Source organism: Oncorhynchus keta, chromosome 11 (assembly GCF_023373465.1).
Source record: "Oncorhynchus keta strain PuntledgeMale-10-30-2019 chromosome 11, Oket_V2, whole genome shotgun sequence".
Lineage (NCBI taxonomy): Eukaryota > Metazoa > Chordata > Actinopteri > Salmoniformes > Salmonidae > Oncorhynchus > Oncorhynchus keta.
The window spans coordinates 49213877-49234100 of NC_068431.1; the positions used below are offsets into that span (position 1 = coordinate 49213877).

The window sequence follows — 20224 nt, forward strand, 5'->3', positions numbered from 1 at the left end:
CTTTTGGTTACTACATGTGTTATTTCATAGTTCTACAATGTAGAAAATAGTTTAAAAAATAACAAACAAAAAACCTTGAATGAGTAGTTGTCCAAACGTTTGACATGTACTGTGAGGAGAGTTGTGATGAAAACAGGAAGTTTCGGTACAATTTAATAAATGTCAACAGTACCTGTAATCTGGCTATGCTGCCTTTTTGATTTGAACCTACCTGCTGGAATGAGGAGAAACACACTCAGCAGAGTGATGGGATCTAGAAGCAGATCAATGTCCAAATCTACAACGTTTCCTCTGACTGAAGCTTCTCACGTTCCCACTGTGTGTGTGTGTGTGTGTGTGTGTGTGTGTGTGTGTGTGTGTGTGTGTGTGTGTGTGTGTGTGTGTGTGAGAGAGAGGTCACCCAGGGGCAAGAGGAGCCACTGTGTAGGAGAGAGAATGGAGACTCTGAGTTGTATGTCTGTCTGTGTAAGGCAGCTGGCTCAACTTGTGGCCTGAGTCTGCGTGTATGTGTTAATGAGTATGGTTAAGGTCCTGGTAGCGGGATGTTACCGTCTTGATCCATAGACTTGCCCCCTACAGTGGGTTCAGTGTGAGGTGGGAGTGGTTGCCATGGCCTGTGTGATGCTGTTCCCGGAGTTTCCTGTGGAAGAATGACGGGAAGCAGACCGAATGCCCACATGGAAACTGGAGAGAAAAGCATATTCGCCCACTGTATGGAATCCAAGTTGGCTGTGAAAAGCAGCTCCCTTCGAAAACAGTGAAGCTGCCCATTTTACATATGTGCAGCAGACACACACACTTCGTCCCGCAGAGCATACTGTTTAGGTGTAGCTTAAATTGTGAAAAGGCATCCTATTTACATCATGTTGCACACATTTCCTATCTATCGATAAGAAACTGGAAACCACACTACTGATTCATGCATATTTTATTCAAGAGTAAAAAATGTGATTTGTCCCATAGGGCATGCTTACCATGTGTATCATTTAGGAATTCAAATGCCAAAAATTAGTTCCACAGAAAATTACAAGAAAAATTGTCACAAGTTAAAATCCATGAAATTCCTTCTTCGAAATAAACCATGTCTAGACCAATCAAGGATCAGAAAACAGTGGAAGGGGGGCTGTAAGCTTAAATTGTTAGAATCATAGGAATATCATCAAGAACTAATGAGAATATATATTTTTTCCTTTTAAAAGAGAGACACAGGATTTTCATTATGTCCAATTTGTTTACATTTGAAGAAACCATGCGAGCATGCTTTGGTAGCCTGAATGTTGCTTATCACGGAGTAATATGTTCATTCAAACGATTGAATAAATTCTGTACACCAACAGAACAGAAAAAAAACAAGGCTTCACACCTTAAAGAGAGCATCTGTGTCTGTAGAGCGAAACAATATAAAAATACAAAACTGTAATAAAATTTAAAATAATATTGATGAAAAAAAATGTACAAAAACAAATCAAAGGAAGCAAGAATGAAAAATGATATGTAAAAAAACAATATCTTTGAAGAGGGAAATAATTCAAGTCTACTCTATTGAAACACATCACAATAAAAATTGTACATATCAATAAGGAACTTAATTGCATGCATTGATGCGTTCCATAACGTAGATGCTGTTAAAAATCATTGTCTTTGTTATTGTCCATCTTTATAATTAATTATAGATATATAGATATAAGATTTTTTTTTCTACTGCGACAGCAGATTTGACATACCGTGTGCATTCTCTCTCTTTATAGTTACAGGCAAGTGAAAAACAATCAGGTAGAAGGTAGGTGGAAGGTTGCTGGAACTGCAGCCCCTAAACATGACAGACTGTGGCTTTGGTTGGTGGAGAGGCCACAGTCAAGCCCACGTTCCACCTCTACCCTCTGCAGGCTCATGGCGTCTTACCACAAAATAAATCAAGAAATAAAAGTTCTCCGGTAAGATTGCATTGCAAGTGGTAAAATGTACATATTTTTTCTTCTCAAATGCCCTTTCTTACAAATAACATTTTCTCTTTTTGGATTTGTTTTTATTACTACTAGTAGCAAAACATGTTGAGTAGCGAGATTATTTCTGTTTGAGATGAGTTCATGAGTGAAACTTAATCAAAAATGGTCAAATGTGTGTGTGGCATGGGTCTCGTATCAGACCCTTTGAGGATGTAGCGGACATAGGAGAGAGTTCGGGACTCTAAACCCTGCCTACTCGGTCTGTGATTGGACTGAGAAAGGGACCGGCAGACACACCCACAGGACCACACCCCCCTTGACCTCATCCCAAAAAGTTCCATCCCGCCCCGCTCGCCTCCTCCATGTCCCTTCCCTAATCTCTGACCCCACTACCCCCTCCCAATCCACAGACCAAAGAGCGGGAAAACCTCCCCTTCTGAGCTCAGTTCCCCCCATGTGGTGACCTGGCGTCAAAAAATATACCACCTTACCCATTTGTACAAGAGACTTAACATTTGATTCGTTTCTCTAATTGGATGTAGGAGCAGCAGCGGTAGATGCAGATGTGTTGTGTCTGTGTTTTGTTGTATCTTTATTCGGAGGTCTGATATCACGATTTGGCGATATCTTGTCGCACAGCGCAGCAGTAGCATGAGCTCTGGGGCGGGCCTCAGCATCACTGGACGTTGCTGTTGTCATTGTCATTGTCATTGTCTTCCGTGCCGTTGGCCTCGGACATGTTCATCTTGCCCATGGACTGTCCCACGTGGTTGACCCCGACTCTGCGGGGTGGCATGCGCTCGTTGATACGGTCTAGCCCCTTAGCTTCTTCGAAGCTGGCGATCTTATGCTGGGGAGAGAACCCACGGATGGCTGAGGGGAGGGACAGGTGGGAGGAGAGAAGGGGGACACAGGGGATCAGAATCACTGTCTCATGACAGCATTCATAAATAATAAACCTGGATTTTAAAATCCTTTGAAATTCCTCTTTGTGTACACTCATATGATTCAAATATTATTGGGAAGTACCACACTGGGCCTCAACATAATAGAACATTACAATAGTTCAGTCCCTTAAACATAGCGTTCTCATGTCACACAGCAGCACAAGCTAGCATTGTGATTTCAAAGATCATTTGACACTCGTCTAGAGAGAACATCTGAACACAGCTTTGAGTAAGACAAAGTTGATTAGAATAAGATTTAATTGTGGACAGAGTGATATCAGAACCCTTTGGGATGTTCACAGGCTCTTCTAAGAGAAACATCTGGGATAACGAGTCGATGACTCACCCAGCCACTCAGATAAACAACCATGGCTATAATAGCACCCTCGTGTCCTGTACTAGAATGACACCCTTGTCTACTACAATAGCACCCAGCACCCTCCTTTACTCAAATGGCATCCTCGTTTACTAGAATAGCACATTAGTTTATTAGAATGGCAGCCTCCTTTACTAAAATGGGACCCTTGTTTTCTACACTAGCACCCTCCTTTACTAAAATGGGACCCTTGTTTATCACTATTAGCACCCTCCTTTACTAAAATGGGACCCTTTTTTTCACTATAGCACCCTCCTTTACTAAAATGGGACCCTTATTTTACTGTTGTTATTATTATGCATCATGAAGCCAACGTGACAATACAGTACCAGCTACATGGCATAAGCATGTCATACTACATACCAGTGGAGGCTGGTGAGGGGAGGACGGCCCATTAATAATGTCTGGAATGGAGTCAATGGAATGGTATCAATCACATCAAAGACTTTGGTTTCCATGTGGTTGATACCACTCCATTGACGCCATCCTCCCCTCAGCAGCCTCCACTGCTACATACGTAGTCCTGATAGTTTATCACAACTCTGCCGTGATGCAGGCAGCTGTTTAACTGCAGCTGTCAAATGGGTACTAAGTGTCCAGAGACTCTATGGTTCACACAGATAGCATCACGCTCATGATATCATTCAGTTGACATCATGATGCATACTGTATTTCACCTTAGGGCTCACCTGTGTCCTGTTCTCCCTGCATGCGATGCATCTTTCAACCAGATGGGGGCGGAAGATAAGCCAAATCCCCCAAAATAAAAAGAAGGAATCATGCCTGAGCATAAAAAGGCACCCGAAACCATCATGCATCTCTTGGTAGCACCTCACTTTGCATGGCTTAAATTACTTCCATACAAATCCATGTGTTTATATGTACCGGTATATGTGTTAACATATGTGCATTTGTATTTTTATGTAAGGTATCAAACTTGTGAAAAAGCTTTGTTTTTCATGAGTACACTATGTAATTATTGTTATATATCCTGGCCCTTATATCATAACTGATATAGTTGAGATATCTTGTAATCAAGGTACTGCAAAGTTCCGTGCTACCCACTCTAAACCAACTGTCCCCCTGAGATGTTCGATGCAGGCTGAATATGAACTGCTATTGTCACCGATGGGTAGTTGACCCAATGCATGTCCTGCTGAAAGGGGTGGGGTGGGGGACGCAGCTTTACCTTCTCCGTCCTCAGTTTCTGTGTCGATGGCTTCGATGGCCTCGGTGGTGGCTGGGGGGAGGGGGAAAGGAGGGGAGCGAGTTACTTCTGACAAAGCCATGCAGAATGCAGCCCCCCCCGGCGGTAGGTAGGCAGCTGGCCAGAGACCAGCGAGACACACATGTAACCCAGCAACACAGCCAGGCAGGCTGGATCAGCAGCCCACTCCAGTCTCTGTAGAACACAACAGACTGAGTGACCAAAGGACTGGGGAACACCCCAGGGCTGGGCTAGAGTGACTCTGGAGGCCCACAGACACCTCACCCAGCTTTTCAAAGAGCAACTCGATGGGAGTGAATACAGGTGAGATGACTGTCTCTCTCTCTCTCTATAGTGTCGAGCTATAGCTAAAGAGGGCAGAATCTGCAGTCCTCCAGAGTTACGGGTGGCTGCGCAAACCTGGGTCAGAAACAAAGGGACCAGAGGACGGATACGAAGACAAAGACCCAGGGAGAGATGGAGAGCGACGGAGACTGTGACAGAAAGAGAGTAAGAGTCACAGTGATAGAAAGAGGAACGGATAGACAGGTTGGGAAACGAGGAGAGGGCAGGCGGGACGGAGGGAGGATAGAAAAAAACATGGCCTGGCTTGGGCCTGGTCCTCACCACTCTGCAGGGTCTGTTTTCCCCCAGAGAGCACCCCACTGGGCAGCATGCCAGTAGGCGTCAGGCCCTTCAGCGTCAACACGTTCTCACTCTCCTCCCTGCAGGACACACACAGGTCAGAGGGCATCCACAAAGATCACTCATGTCGGCTTCTACTGTGTATATATATACTAAATTATAATAACTCTATATTCCGCATTAGAGATGTGTAACAGCTCATGTGAAGTGAGGTGAAGAACATTCTCACCGAAGCACTTTGAACATCGTGGCCATTTTCCCGATGGCGCGGATCTTGTTCCTGATGACCTCCTTCCGAGCTGCAGCTGCGTTGGCTAAGAGAGAGAGAACACTCATTTTCAGATCTCAGGAGTGAGTCTATGGGCCACATTGAAGTGATCCATTTAAATTCTTTATAGGTAATTCAAAAAGCCCCTCATAACAAACAAATACCCAGAGGACATTTAATATACTGTACACATACATTGTTTTTAAATTGTTTATCGGGATCTATGCCAGGGAGGGGAATGTGATACACTACAGCACGAATGGACTCTTAAAGGCCTAGTGCAGTCAAAAACTTTATTTGTCCTGTGTATTATATACTCTATCGTTCGAAGGTTTGGTATCACTTAAAAAATGTTCTTATTTTTGAAAGAAAAACACTTTTTTTTGGTCCGTTAAAATAACGTCAAATTGATCAGAAATACAGTGTAGACATTGTTAATGTTGGAAATGACTATTGTAGCTGGAAATGGCTGATTTTAAATGGAATACATAGGCGTGCAGAGGCCCATTATCAGCAACCATCACTCCTGTGTTTCAACGGCATGTTGTGTCAGCTAATCCAAGTTTATCATTTTAAAAGGTTAATTGATCATTAGAAAACCCTTTTGCAATTATGTTAGCACAGCTGACAACTGTTGTGTTGATTAAAAAAGCAATAAAACTGGCCTTTAGACTAGTTGCGTATCTGGAGCATCAGCATTTGTGGGTTCGATTACAGGCTCAAAATAGCTAGAAACAAAGACCTTTCTTCTGAACTCGTCAGTCTATTGTTGTTCTGAGAAATGAAGGCTATTCCATGTGAGAAATTGCCAAGAAACTGAAGATCTCGTACAATGCTGTATACTACTCCCTTCACAGAACAGCGCAAACTGTCTCTAACCAGAATAGAAAGAAGATTGGGAGGCCCCGGTGCACAACTGAGCAAGAGGACAAGTACATTAGAGTGTCTAGATTGAGAAACAAATGTCTCATAAGTCCTCAACTGGCAGCTTCATTAAATAGTACCCGCAAAACACCAGTCTTTACGTCAACAGTGAAGAGGCGACTCCGGGATGCTGGCCTTCTAGGCAGTTGCAAAGAAAAAGCCATCTCTCAGACTGGATAATAAAAAGAAGAGATTAAGATGGGCAAAAGAACACAGACATTGGACAGAGGAACTCAGTCCGAATCCTCTTTCTATTATGGTTAGAGACAGTTTGAGCTGTTCTGTGAAGGGAGTAGTACACAGCGTTGTACGAAATCTCACATTTAATAGCATTAATTTCTCAGAACAAGAATAGACTGACTAGTTTCAGAAGAAAGGTATTTGTTTCTGGCCATTTTGAGCCTGTAATCGAACCTACAAATGCTGATGCTCCAGATACTCAACTAGTCTAAAGAAGGCCAGTTTGATTGATTCTTTAATCAGAAGAACATTTTTCTGCTGTGATGGTTGTTGATAATGGGCCTCTGCACGCCTATGTAGATATTCTATTAAAAAACAAAAATCAGCCATTTACAGCTACAATAGTCATTTACAACATTAACAATGTCTACACTGTATTTCTGATCAATATGATATTTTAATGGACACAAAAACTTTTCTTTCAAAAACAAGGACATTTCTAGGTGACCCCAAACTTTTGAACGGTAGTGTATATATTTCCACACTCTGAGGTTGGATAATATAACTGTGAAAACTATGACAATGCTCTTTAAGTGTAAGAGCTGTATGAAAAGACCACCTGAATTCAATTAAATTCCTTAATAGACCAATAAGAAAGAGTTCCAAACCTCTCTGCCAATAACAGCTAGTTCTCAGTTCTCCCCTCCCCACTCACAAAATTATTGCTTGAGAAATTGCTCTTTGCTAAGAAGCAATTTTCGTTTCTTTTTGACCAGTAAGGTACTTAATTGTTACCCAGAAATGATTTGATATTGAGATTTTTTTAAACAAATTTAAATGGCTGCATTGGACTCTTAACAGTACAGTATATGAGTGACTCACCATCAAGGATCTCTTGGTCGTCTCCGTCATTCATGAGCTCGTCGTCAGAGCAGATGCTCAACACATTCACCAGCATCTCTGTGACTGGACAAGGGTCAAAGGTTCTCAGATGAGGGTGCTGCCGCACATTTTTCTTAATGATAAAATGTAGTAAGAGGGTAAGTATAGGAAGGACACAGTCATTGCATATCGTAGCAGTCTAAGAGCCTGCATGTGTCACGCTGAATGTTAGTCTATACTATCAAAATAAGATGATTCTGTAACACCAAACTTGGGGTCAGGAAAATAAATATACATTTTCCAAAAGTGATCCCCTACATTTTTTTTTTAGTGTGTCAATTTGGGGTCGTGTGCAAAAAATGTTTGGGAACCCCTAACTTACCTCGGTGTGATGAACCAGTATTAAAACACCACTGTACTCATTAGTCATTACACTGATAAATGTGCCACTAATGAATAAGGAAAGGGTGGTAGTGGTACCTTTCTCCCCCACAAAGGGCAGGGACCAGGTGAACACGTCCATGAAGTTGGGCAGCCAGTAGGGATGAGGGGAGCAGTTGAACTGCCGGATGTTCATCACGTTGTTCTCATACTTCAGGACTGCAGCTGTGGAGGGGGAACAACTTGAGAGGGTCCCGGTAACATAAAACATTTCAGCATGGATACACACATTGCTACACAAAACGTAGATGTGCAGAAACAACACAGTAAAAATGACCATCGGTGTGTTGAGTGATACATTGCTATAAAGCTCTGTATGTCTTCCAGGCTCACGGTTCAATGTCACATTCTCCATGTTGAGGCCTCCCCGTTCCTATGTCAATGACGCAGCGTTGCATGGAAACGCGTTCGAAATCCTGTCAATTCCCAAGACGGCATGGTTTTTTTCACCCCTCTCACACCAAGGTTTCATGCCTTCCGTTGCAGACAGAACCCAAAGCATCTGATGTACTTCTTCTACCAGGGATATATAGTCACAGAGATTGATTTCCCGATGTTTTGTTGTTGAAACAGCAGCAGTGGCTGATGCTAAACAAGGATAATTATGACAATGCTTCCCTATGCTACTTCCACTATATACAGTATAAGCTTGCTATAGGAGTTTTGCCTCTTGACAAATATGCTTTAGGAAGGAGCCTTTTTTTTTACTAAAAGTTGTAACACAAATCCACGACATCTAAAAACACACTTTCTTTGAATGACTGTATAAAACACCACCACAAGGAAAGACATCTAATCATCAAAAAATGAAACCAAGAGTAGAGCTTGTATAACACACTGGCTCTTCAGAGTGGCAAGGAGAGATTAGGCTGGAGCAACATTCTTAGTCTTGTGGGGCTGCACATCCTGATATGTGTTTGCGTGTGAGTGAGAGAGAGACGGACACAGAAACTCAGGGACAGATAGAGGCAGACCGAGGCAGAGAGAAGCAGAGGCAGAGGAAGAGAGAGGGAGAGGGAAACAGAGGCAGAGAGGCACAGAAACAGACAGAGGCAGAGGCAGAGGAAGAGAAGAGTGAGAGGGAAACAGAGGCAGGGAGGCACAGAAACAGACAGAGGCAGAGACAGGCAGAGGCAGAGGAAGAGAAGAGTGAGAGGGAAACAGAGGCAGGGAGACAGACAGAGGCAGGGACACAGAGGCAGCGGGAGAGGCAGTGAGACAAGGGCAGACAGAGTGAGAGAGAAACAGAGGCACAGGAAGAAACAGAGACAGGCAGAGACCCAAAGGGAGATGAGATGATCAACCACTAGGTGCCCCTCTTGAGCCCCAGAAATGCCGTGGAGAAACATTCTTAGTCTTGTGGGGGTGAACATCTTGATATGTGTTTGCGTGCGAGAGAGACGGACACAGAAACGCAGGGACAGACACAAAGAGACAGAGACATACAGAGGCAGAGTGAGAGGGAAACCGAGGCAGAGAGACTGAGACACAGACAGAGAGAGGCAGAGGAAGAGGGAAACAGAGGCAGAGAGACACAGAGACAGACAGAGAGACAGCGGCAGCGCGACAGAAACAGAGGCACAGGAAGAAACAGAGACAGGCAGAGACCCATAGAGAGGTGAGATGATCAACCACTAGGTGCCCCTCTTGAGCCCCAGAAATGCCGTTACAGTTCCATCAGGAGAGATAAAGCCACATGGACATAGTCAGTCATACCGACAGTCCCTCCTACGCTCTCCCCATGTCCCACGATCCATCTCCACAAGCCACACATTGAACACCACCCACCAGCAAACACTTGCTCCAGCATACATTCACTGCAAATATTTACCGGTTCACATAGATCCATAAAGCAGCACCACAAATACATGGAGCAGATAGACTGACCTTTGTTGTTGTAAACATCAAGGTAGTTTGGCGCTGAGAAGATGGTGATTAGGGAGGGAAAGCCGGTGGTTTGGCTCTTCCGGTACATCCGGTAGCTATAGGGCACCACAGAGAGAGTGGGAGGTGTTTTCAGGTTGATAATCTGGATGAATCATCAATTGTGTAAAAGCTACTGAAAAGTGTGTGTGTGTGAGAGAGAGAGGGAGAGAAGTGTGTGTGAGAGAGAGGGAGAGAGAGAGAGAGAGAGAAGTGTGTGTCGGTACATACCCAGCATCTTGTGCTTCATGTGCTCGGATGACTGATAATAAGTTATTGTTCTGTAGGAACTCACATACAGCTGGATAACTGCAAGGCAGAGAGGAGGGATGTCACATACACATTCACACTGTTTGACACATATCACAGTGCAACACAGCCTGACCTACGGAATCGAACAGCGTGCCGAAAGCAGAGGTATTGTGTAACAGAGCATACACATTATCACAGTCAACCGAATACAAAACATTATTTTCTGCATATTACATTCACGAAACGGAGCATGACACCCCTGGTCCAGCCACAGAGTAGAACATTGACATTGTCCCAAAACAAAACAGAGCAGAGCACCAGCAGTCGTCAGTGTGCTGTTATCAGATCACTGCTCAGCATGATGCAAGACGTAACAGCCCATCCCAGCCCGACACATGGCTCACAGGTCGCCCAAAGCAACTTAATGCCACTCACTGGGCCTTAAAGAACACAACAAACCATCATGTCAGCTCTCATTTGACGGCTAACTGGCTGTCACTTCTACCCGACAGGAAGTGTGAGGATTAGGACATTTTCCCCATCCTTTAGGCATACTGTTGACGAGACGGCCTGCTTGACAGCATTGGTTCTCCGCCTCTCTCTCTCTCTCTCTCTCTCTCTTCACAGATCACTCCTTTCCTTGGAGCTCTCCCTCTTCCTATCACTCGCTCCAGTTTGGTCTGGAGGAGTGAGTTGTCATAGCAACAGCTCATTGCAGAGCCCCAGGGGGGTTGTGGGATAGACGGCAGTGTTGAGTTGATACTGGCCCCTCTTTTATTCCACGCTCGACTCCGCCTCACCCACGGTGCATTTCAACTGCCTGGTTTGGAGTAGGAGATCCCCGTGTACTTGTCTACGCCCCCTCTCATCTGCTCTACATTCCTCTCCTTTAACCTCACAACAGCAGCTGTAAGTGGAGTTGATACCCCACTAGCAGCATCTAATATATCCACCCCCCCCCCTTCTGTATCTCACTCCATCCTGCTGATCCAGACAGACAGAGATGCTGATACAGATTTAGCTCGATTCCATTCCAGTTCCCAAAGCACCAATTTGACCTCTCAATCTATAAGCTTAACAGACGTTAAGAAGCCAGGATGTGTATACGGTTAATAATCATAGTGTGTGTCAACGTTTCATGCCTCCGGCTGCAGACAGAAAAACGGAGCATCTGATGTGTTTCTTCTGCAGGCATATTCACAGGGATTGAAAGGACCAAAGGTGCCAATTTTGAAAACAGCAGTGGTTGATGTTAGCAGGGCAAGATTAACGTAGGGGCCGATTAAGGAACGATATACAGTATGTATTATATACAGTGCCATCAGAAAGTATTCAGACGCCTTGGCCTTTTTCCACATTTTGTTACGTTACAGCCTCATTCTAAAAATGTACCAAATGCATTTTTTTCCCTCGTCAATCTACACACAATACCCCCCCATAATGACAAAGCGAAAACCGGTTTTGCCTTTTGCAGATTTCAAAATACAAAATCAGGAAAAACGTACCGTTTGGAAAGCAAATGCCTACTGCTGAAAAGAGAAGACTAATCTGTCAAACCAATACAACTTTTTCTTGTAGCTAACAGCAACGCTGTTGTTCAAAGTCGCTCATCTTGAGATAGGCTATTGCCACAACGAGCAAGTTTAAAAAAAACATTTAACCAGGCAAGTCAGTTAAGAACACATTATTTACAATGATGGCCAAACCCAGACGACACTGGGCCAATTGTGCTTTGCCCTACGGGAGTCCCAATCAAGGCCGGATATATAATATAATATATGCCATTTTAGCTGACGCTTTTATCCAAAGCGACTTACAGTCATGTGTGCATACATTCTACATGGGTGGTCCCGGGAATCGAACCCACTACCCTGGCGTTACAAGCGCCATGCTCTACCAACTGAGCCACAGAAGGACCACCTATACCACGATATGATACAGCCTGGATTTGAACCAGGGTCTGTAGTGAGGCCTATTGCACTGAGATGCAGTGCCTTAGACCGCTACGCCACTTGGGAGTCAATGTCCAGCTGGAATTTTGATTTAGTAGCCAATATATACTGTATATACAGTATATATTGCCTCCTAATATTGTACATTCTGTGTGTCACTTCATTGCCCTGGGCTATTGTTTGTTAAATTCAAGACCAGATTGTCAGTCTGTCAGTGTCAGTGTCAGTGTAGCCAGTCATTTTGATCATTTGTGTGGTATTAGAAAAGATTCCGCTAGTGTCTTCTGTCATGTACATTACTTAGAACTGCATGAAATGCGTTTATAAAATGCAGATTTTTTTGGGGGGGGAGATCCTAAATATGCCTCTGCTCAACTGTAACCCATGGCAGGTAGCCTAGTGGGTTGGGTGTTGGGCCAGCATTGGGCCAGTAACCGAAAGGTAGCAAGATCAAATCCCTGAGCTGACAAGGTGAAAAATATGTCGTTCTGCCCCTAAACAGGCAGTTAACCCACTGTTAGTAGTGGAAAATAAGAATTTGTTCTTAACTGACTTGCTGAGTTAAATAAATACAATTATGGTTTTATTATAACCTTTTTTTTTCTTCTCTTCAACAGTATATTTACCACGCATCCAATTGCATCTTGGCGCAAGGATTTGTTTACAGAACATGATGGTTGGCCGGTTAGGGTGGAAAGGTTATAAAAATAAAAAAACAAAGCCCCAGGGCCTATGATTTCTTAATCTGCCCCTGGTTGCTAGCTAGCTCTCGGGCTAATTATGACAGGGCTTCCCTATGCTACTTTCACTATATACAATGAGATCATGAACATAAAAAAAGAGAGCGACTGCAATCAACATGAATAGAACCTGCAAATTGCTGTGGTAAATGATTTTTAAAAATCTGAAAATAACAGGAGATTACTTTCACCATGGTCATGAATCATTTTTTATGCACATACTGATGACTCGAGCCTGCATATTGATTGTGCATTTGTACCCAAATGTGCTGCAGTTTTTTTAATCCATGGCTCAGTTGGTCAGAGAAGGCGGTCTCTCATGTCTGTGTCAGATTTGGCTCCTGAGGCGTTTCTCTGGACCACTGTAGTGCTGAAACCAGCAGGTGCTGAAGCCGTCGGGCTACAGAGTGACGGATGAGAAGCACTACTGAACTGTTCCCCTGAAGACACTATTGTAACTCCTCACCGACAAACCAGACCGTCGGCCTTTCACCTCATCATATTCAAAAAAAAGCACAGTCCACCACCTAACAACACGGATGCCGGGCGGGACAACATACAGTGTTATGTGGCTGTCTGATAGTTCCCTTCCATGTATTGCTGTGGTCATTCAGAATGATACAGTCCACAAAAGGACACAAAGCCTTTACAACATGGACATAAGCCAGCTGAGATCCACCAATAACACCTACTAATCACCAGGGATCCCATATGCCCCCTCTCAAACTGACAGACCAATGACCTGAGTTGTGCACTTGTTTATGTGTGTAAAAAGAAAAGCCTCTTATGAGGATGTGTTCACCTACCACAGCCATGTATTGCACCAACATCTCCATCCATCCTATCCTACCACCACCATCCCCTCTACCCGTCCCTACAGCCACGCCCCATCTAAGTTGTCATTGGCGTGTGAAATATTTAAGTGTTCATAGATTTGGGCAGGAAAGAAAATAAACGAATAACGGCCGGGCTCTGAGCACCTACTGAGAGCCTACCGAATGCAGCCCCATGTACATCCAAGGCTTTCCGCCCAAATACCCTCGGCACCCAGAATATAGGTCAGTGCAGCGGCCATGACATATAAACGGCACACACTATGGCTGACAGGATACAGAACCACGGCAACACAGATGCACGCTGCATTCCCCTGTGTGTGTACAATTTGAGATTTGCATTCGTGCCGTTTGGTTTGGAGGTAATTGTTCGGTCGACAGATCCAGAGTGGGATAATTGACGACTCAAAAACACGAGGACGAGTTATGAAAGAAAGAAAGTGTTGAGGTGGAGCGAGAGAGAGCTGACCTGTAGAAGTAGGAGCAGCCTCGGACTGTGTTATGGCTGAAGTACTCCTGGGTTTTCTCGTTGCCAAAGTCCTCCAGAGGGTCAGACCACAGTAGGTCACACATGGGCCCAAACGCTGGAGGCTCCTTGAACCGGTCTATCTACAGCAGAGAGAAATGTACTGAAATCAAACACGAGCAAATACGCAAATATTCAAACAAAAAAAAACAACACTCTCTCGCACGTACACGGGTACTCACGCATGCACTCACACACAAAATGCACACACAAAATGCACAAGTGCTGTCCTGAAGTATGCGAAGACATGAAAACACAGTTGATTTGATTTCCCTATGCATGGCTTGTCAGTGCCATGGTGGTAGTTCAATACCTTCTTTATGTCATCTAAGTTGTGTACTTCTGGTGAGAGTCCTCCATGGACACACAGAAACTGCTGGTTCATGAGGGCAGCCAGGGGAAGGCAGTCAAAAGCGTCCATGCATGAGTCATACACCTGCTCCGAGTACTTGATTTTACCTGTCCACCGCAGAGAGACAACTGGATCAGTGCAACGATTACAAACAGGGACCTCAGGGACCACACAAGTCATCCATCAAGGTGGAATCCTGATGTGAGATACGAGCTAATAGCTTTGACTGTTACATAAGCTGTCCATTGACGTTAATGCATATGATTCACGCTTAAAGGAGAGATTTCAGCCTGGAACAGATAGTCCATGTAAGAACAAACAATATCTCACAGTCCAAACCATTTACATTTGAGTCACTCAGCCAGAGCAACTTACAATAGTGAGTGCATACATTTTTGGATGTCTTTTCGTAATAACATCCAACCATCCTCTCTCAAGAGGATATACTGTATTGTGTGATCCGACTGAGCAGAGAAGAACAAGATGACTCCCGTCATGCACTTCTCCATGGATGTTAGAGACCCAGAGAACTATTTAAAAAAAAATAACGAGTCGCACACTTCATACATAAACTCCCAGTAATTTATTGGGTAAATCACCTAAGACCCAGAGAACACATCTACCATCTGTCATATTCCTTCCCAGCTAAGGGATCTCGGATATTCATCACAACACCTTCTCACACTTCTCCCCAGGCTCACCCGATTTCATCTTTGTTTGTGTGTGTCTGTATGCCATGGCAGTCTTTTTTTCATTAACTCCTAATCCCCAACCTTTCACAGCATTGGTAACCATGGTGATGTGCCACCTGAGAAGATACGGAAATAGGTTCCAGGTCTACCTGTACTTGTAGTACTTGTAATACTGCTTCTCCTCGTGGGATACCTCGGCTTGAACCATCCATCCACTACTTTTCGCTAATGTATCACGCTTTCATTTTCAAGAATCCTTTCATAGCCTCTCAAGGAACAATGCACGAGATGACACAGAAATAGAACATCTCTGGAGAGTACTCACATTCTTGTTTGAAGGTGAAGTATTCTGTCAAATGTCTACATTCATGGTTTCCTCGCAGTAAATATAGCGTCTTTGGGTAGAGGATTTTCAGCGACCAAAGGTACAAAACACACTGTCAAGAGAGTAGATAAAGGGTTATTAGATCAGTTTACATACACACACACACACACACACACACACACAAAAACTGAATGATATGATACACTGTTCAGGACCTAAAAAAAAAAGGCCTGCATCAGGCTGCAGCTTGACGATAACAACGTCAGCATTATATAACATTGGATATAAAATCAGACCGTATCACGATCAATGACTGCCTCGAGCTCAACCCAGAAAAGGCCTGAAAATGGACCTTTATTTGAAATATATGAAACGCAACAAGCAACAATTTCAACGATTTTACTGAGTTACAGTTTATATAAGTAAATCAGTCAATTGAAATACAATTCATTAGGCCCTAATCTATTGATTTCACATGAGTAGGCAGGGGCGAAGCCACGGGTGGGCCTGGGAGGGCATAGGCCCACCCACTTGGAGCCAACCCAACCCACTGGGGAGCCAGGCCTAGTCAATCAGAAGTCGTTTTTCCCCACAAAAGGGCTTTATTACAGAAAGAAATACTCCTCAGATTTATCGACAGTCTGTTTGGTATCAGACGATCCCCTAATTGAAGAAGCCGGATGTGGAGGTCTTGTGTGGTTACACATGATCTGTGGGTTGTGAGGCTGGTTCGGCGTGCAGCCAAATTCTCTAAAACGACGTTGGAGGCGGCTTATGATAGATTAATGAACATTCAATTCTCTGCCAAAAGCTCTGGCGGACATTCCTGCAGTCAACATGCCAATTGCATGCTCCCTCAAAACTTGAGACATCTGTGGCACTGTGTGACAAAACTGCACATTTTAGAGTGGCCTTTTATTGTCCCCAGCACAAGGTGCACCTGTGTAATGGCCATGCTGTTTAATCAGCTTCTTGATATGCCACACCTTTCAGGTGAATGGATTATCTTGGCAAAGGAGAAATGCTCACTAACAGCGATGTAAACAAACATTTTAGAGAAATACGTTTTCTGTGCGTATGGAACATTTCTTGGATCTTTTATTTCAGCTCATGAAACATGGGACCAACACTTTACATGTTAGGTTTATATTTTTGTTCAGTATATATCAGATGAGGACCCCCAGCCATTGATTTGGTGACAGCTGGTAAAGATATAGTATGATAATCATGACAATTGGTAGAGCCAGTCTGTTTGCGGATAATTAACCCCTCAGGCCAGCGGGAGAGCCTTCCTTTATGCAAATGCAACTTGTCAGCATCGATTGCATGCGATTGGATGATTCCTCCTTCCTCCTCACAGAAGATTCCGGGGGAAGCTGGCCGCGTGGTGTTTTTGCGGTGCTTCAGTGCACTATAGCTCCTTCAATATAGCAGCGCAGGGGCATAGCACAGCACACGGAGTGGCACAGGGAGCGAGGCAGCAGCAGTGTTTTTGAGTCGTCAGAGACGCCATTTGTCTCTCATTCCATGTGGAAACGGCAGGAATGCCTCCCAGTCTAAAGGTCTCTTACCTCGATACTGAAGTATCCCCGGTCCACATAGTCTCCCAGGAAGAGGTAACGCGTCGTGGCCGGCGAGCCACCCACCTCAAACAGCTTCATAAGGTCAAAGAACTGCCCATGGATGTCCCCACACACTGCAAAACATCAAATCCCACAGCATGAGAAAAGATCAACACATTATTACTGGATCTGTTAGCATTACATACAGTACACAACGGCATTTTATATACAGTTGAAGTCGGAAGTTTACATACTCTTAGGTTGGAGTCCACACATTTCTTGTTAACAAACTATAGTTTGGCAAGTCGGTTAGGTCATCTACTTTGGGCATGACACAAGTCATTTTTCCAACAGTTGTTTACAGACAGATTATTTCATTTATAATTCACTGTATCACAATTCCAGTGGGTCAGAAGTTTACATACACTAAGTTGACTGTGCCTTTTAACAGCTTAGAAAATTCTAAAAATGATGTCATGGCTTTAGAAGCTTCGGATAGGCTAATTGACATAATCGGAGTCAATTGGAGATGTACCTGTGGATGTATTTCAAGGCCTACCTTCAAAACTCAGTGCCTCTTTGCTTGACATCATAGGAAAATCAAAATAAATCATCCAAGACCCCAGAAAATAAATTGTAGACCTCCACAAGTCTGATTCATCCTTGGGAGCAATTTCCAAACGCCTGAAGGCACCACGTTCATCTGTACAAACAATACGCAGGTATAAACACCATGGGACCACGCAGCTGTCACACCGCTCAGGAAGGAGACACGTTCTGTCTCCCAGAGATGAACGTACTTTGGTGCGAAAAATGCTAATCAATCCCAGAACAACAGCAACGGACCTTGTGAAGATGCTGGAGGAAACAGGTACAAAAGTATCTATATCCACAGTAAAACGTGTCCTATATCGACACAATCTGAAAGGCCGCTCAGCAAGGAAGAAGCCACTGCTCCAAAACTGCCATAAAAAACCCAGACTACAGTTCGCAACTGCACACAGGGACAAAGGCCGTACTTTCTGGAGAAATGTCCTCTGGTCTGATGAAACAAAAATGGAACTGTTAGGCCATAATGACCATCGTTCTGTTTGGAGGAAAAAGGGGGAGGCTTGCAAGATGAAGAACACCATTCCAACCTTGAAACACAGGGGTGTCAGCATCATGTTGTGGGGGTGCTTTGCTGCAGGAGGGACTGGTCTAACTACACAAAATAGATGCCATCATGAGGAAGCAAAATTATGTGGATATATTGAAACAACATCTCAAGACATCAGTCAGGAAGTTAAAGCTTGGTCGCAAATGGGTCTTCCAAATGGACAATGACCCAAGCATACTTCCAAAGTTGTGGCAAAATGGCTTAAGGACAACGAAGTCAAGGTATTGGAGTGGCCATCACAAAGCCCTGACCTCAATCCAATAGAACATTTGTGGGCAGAACTGAAAAAGTATGTGCGAGCAAGGAGGCCTACAAACCTGACTCTGTTACACCAGCTCTGTCAGGAGGAATGGGCCAAAATTCACCCAACTTATTGTGGGAGCTTGTGGAAGTCTACCTGAAACGTTTGACCCAAGTTAAACAATTTAAAGACAATGCTACCAAATACTAATGTGTATGTAAACTTCTGACCCACTGGGAATGTGATGAAAGAAATAAAAGCTGAAATAAATAATTCTCTCTACTATTATTCTGACATTTCACATTCTTAAAATAAAGTGGTGATCCTAACTGACCTAAGACAGGGAATGTTTACTAGGGTTAAATGTCAGGAATTGTGAAAAGCTGAGTTTAAATGTATTTGGCTACGGTGTATGTAAACTTCCGACTTCAATTTTGTGATAAAGTGTGTGTGTCTGCAGTCTTGTAAGTCTGCGTGTGTGGTACTGAGAAAAAGAGAGTGCCTGTGTGATGCATGCTTTTCCTGTGTAAATTAGACAGTAGAAGATTTATGCTGTTTCTCGGTTCAGTGATTTTCTCAGAGAGTGTGTAAGAGAGCTGCGAGAAGTTGCAAACTCCTGTTGCCATGGTGATATGATTTTTATGACAATAAATAATGAAATAAATGGAAGTTTCTATATATCATCTCGCCCTCGCGTGGTGTTGGCATGGCGATGCTGCCTGGGTGTTTGGCCCCAGACGCCTCTCTCTTTCTACCCCCAGTAGGAGGTGGGTGTGGCTCAGGGACCCTGGGCCTTGGGGGAGGGAGCCTGGGAGGCTGGGACTCTGGCTGGCTGGTTCCAATCCCCTGGAGACAATAACAACTGGACCCTGGGTGCTCAACACTGTGGCTTTACAGACTAAACCTGCATCTCATTTCGTCATCTTTCCCCGTCTCCTCTCTTTCATCACCACTCTCTCCCTCCCACTCACCCTCCCTCTCCTCCTTCCGTCTGCCTCGGTCTCCCTCTATCAGCTCCACTGTGGCCTTTTGTCCACTCAAAGCTCAGAGCAACGCGATTGGGAGCCTCTGCTTGTGTGAGTAAAGCAATCAACACACGCACACATGCTTGCACGCACACGCACAAATAGCATATGTACACAGCACATACAGTAAGTAGTAGTACATGAATGCATAAATACACACACACACACACACACACACACACACACACACACACACACACACACACACACACACACACACACACACACACACACACACACACACACACACACACACACACACACACACACACACACACAAACGTAAGACTAAGCACAGACACTCTAAAACAGTGCTAAATACAGTCGTCTTACATAGAGATCCACACTTTGCAACTCTATTCTTAAGAATGTCTTTGCACTGATACCCACATCATCATCCATTATTCATGCTCAACAAATGAAGCATATGACCCTCATGTTTGTGGCGCTTGTTCACCAGAGGGTCGAAGGACTACCCCATTGTACTGTAACTAAGGTATCCCGTCTCCATTTACCATCTCCCACCAACCAATCAACCATTTCGTCAGTCAGTCCACCAATCAATCACTCAGTGCCAGGGGAGGAGCCATCTGTACATTGGGCTATGTCTATTTATCATGTTCACAACTCCTAGTATATCTTGGTAACACATGCTGCACAATGGCAACCAATGCATTTTTCAGAGCAGGAATGAAATGAAAATGGATACTAATACCAAATGAAATGAAACTAGAATTCGAAGAACCTATGACCCCTAATGTCGGTGACACACAGTGTGCCTACTTCTAACTAAATTATAGCACACGAACAAGGACAGGCAGGCACC

General features: G+C 44.0%; 1 protein-coding gene across 2 annotated transcripts in view; it reads right to left on the minus strand.

The window, feature by feature from the left end:
- Window positions 1–910: 910 nt before the first annotated feature.
- Window positions 911–20224, minus strand: part of ppp3ca (protein phosphatase 3, catalytic subunit, alpha isozyme) — a 58790-nt gene continuing 39476 nt past the window's right edge. The window contains exons 3-14 of one of the 2 annotated variants that reach the window (XM_035781094.2): window positions 16983–17107; window positions 15412–15523; window positions 14356–14501; window positions 13986–14125; window positions 9971–10048; window positions 9704–9798; window positions 7856–7981; window positions 7376–7459; window positions 5351–5435; window positions 5104–5201; window positions 4459–4509; window positions 911–2819 (exon numbers count right to left, since the gene is read on the minus strand). In XM_035781094.2, coding sequence (XP_035636987.1) covers window positions 2623–2819; window positions 4459–4509; window positions 5104–5201; window positions 5351–5435; window positions 7376–7459; window positions 7856–7981; window positions 9704–9798; window positions 9971–10048; window positions 13986–14125; window positions 14356–14501; window positions 15412–15523; window positions 16983–17107 — 1337 coding nt within the window. In that variant the 3' untranslated portion in view covers window positions 911–2622. The remainder of the gene's footprint in view (window positions 2820–4458; window positions 4510–5103; window positions 5202–5350; window positions 5436–7375; window positions 7460–7855; window positions 7982–9703; window positions 9799–9970; window positions 10049–13985; window positions 14126–14355; window positions 14502–15411; window positions 15524–16982; window positions 17108–20224) is intronic. The other variant, XM_035781095.2, reaches the window with a different exon arrangement.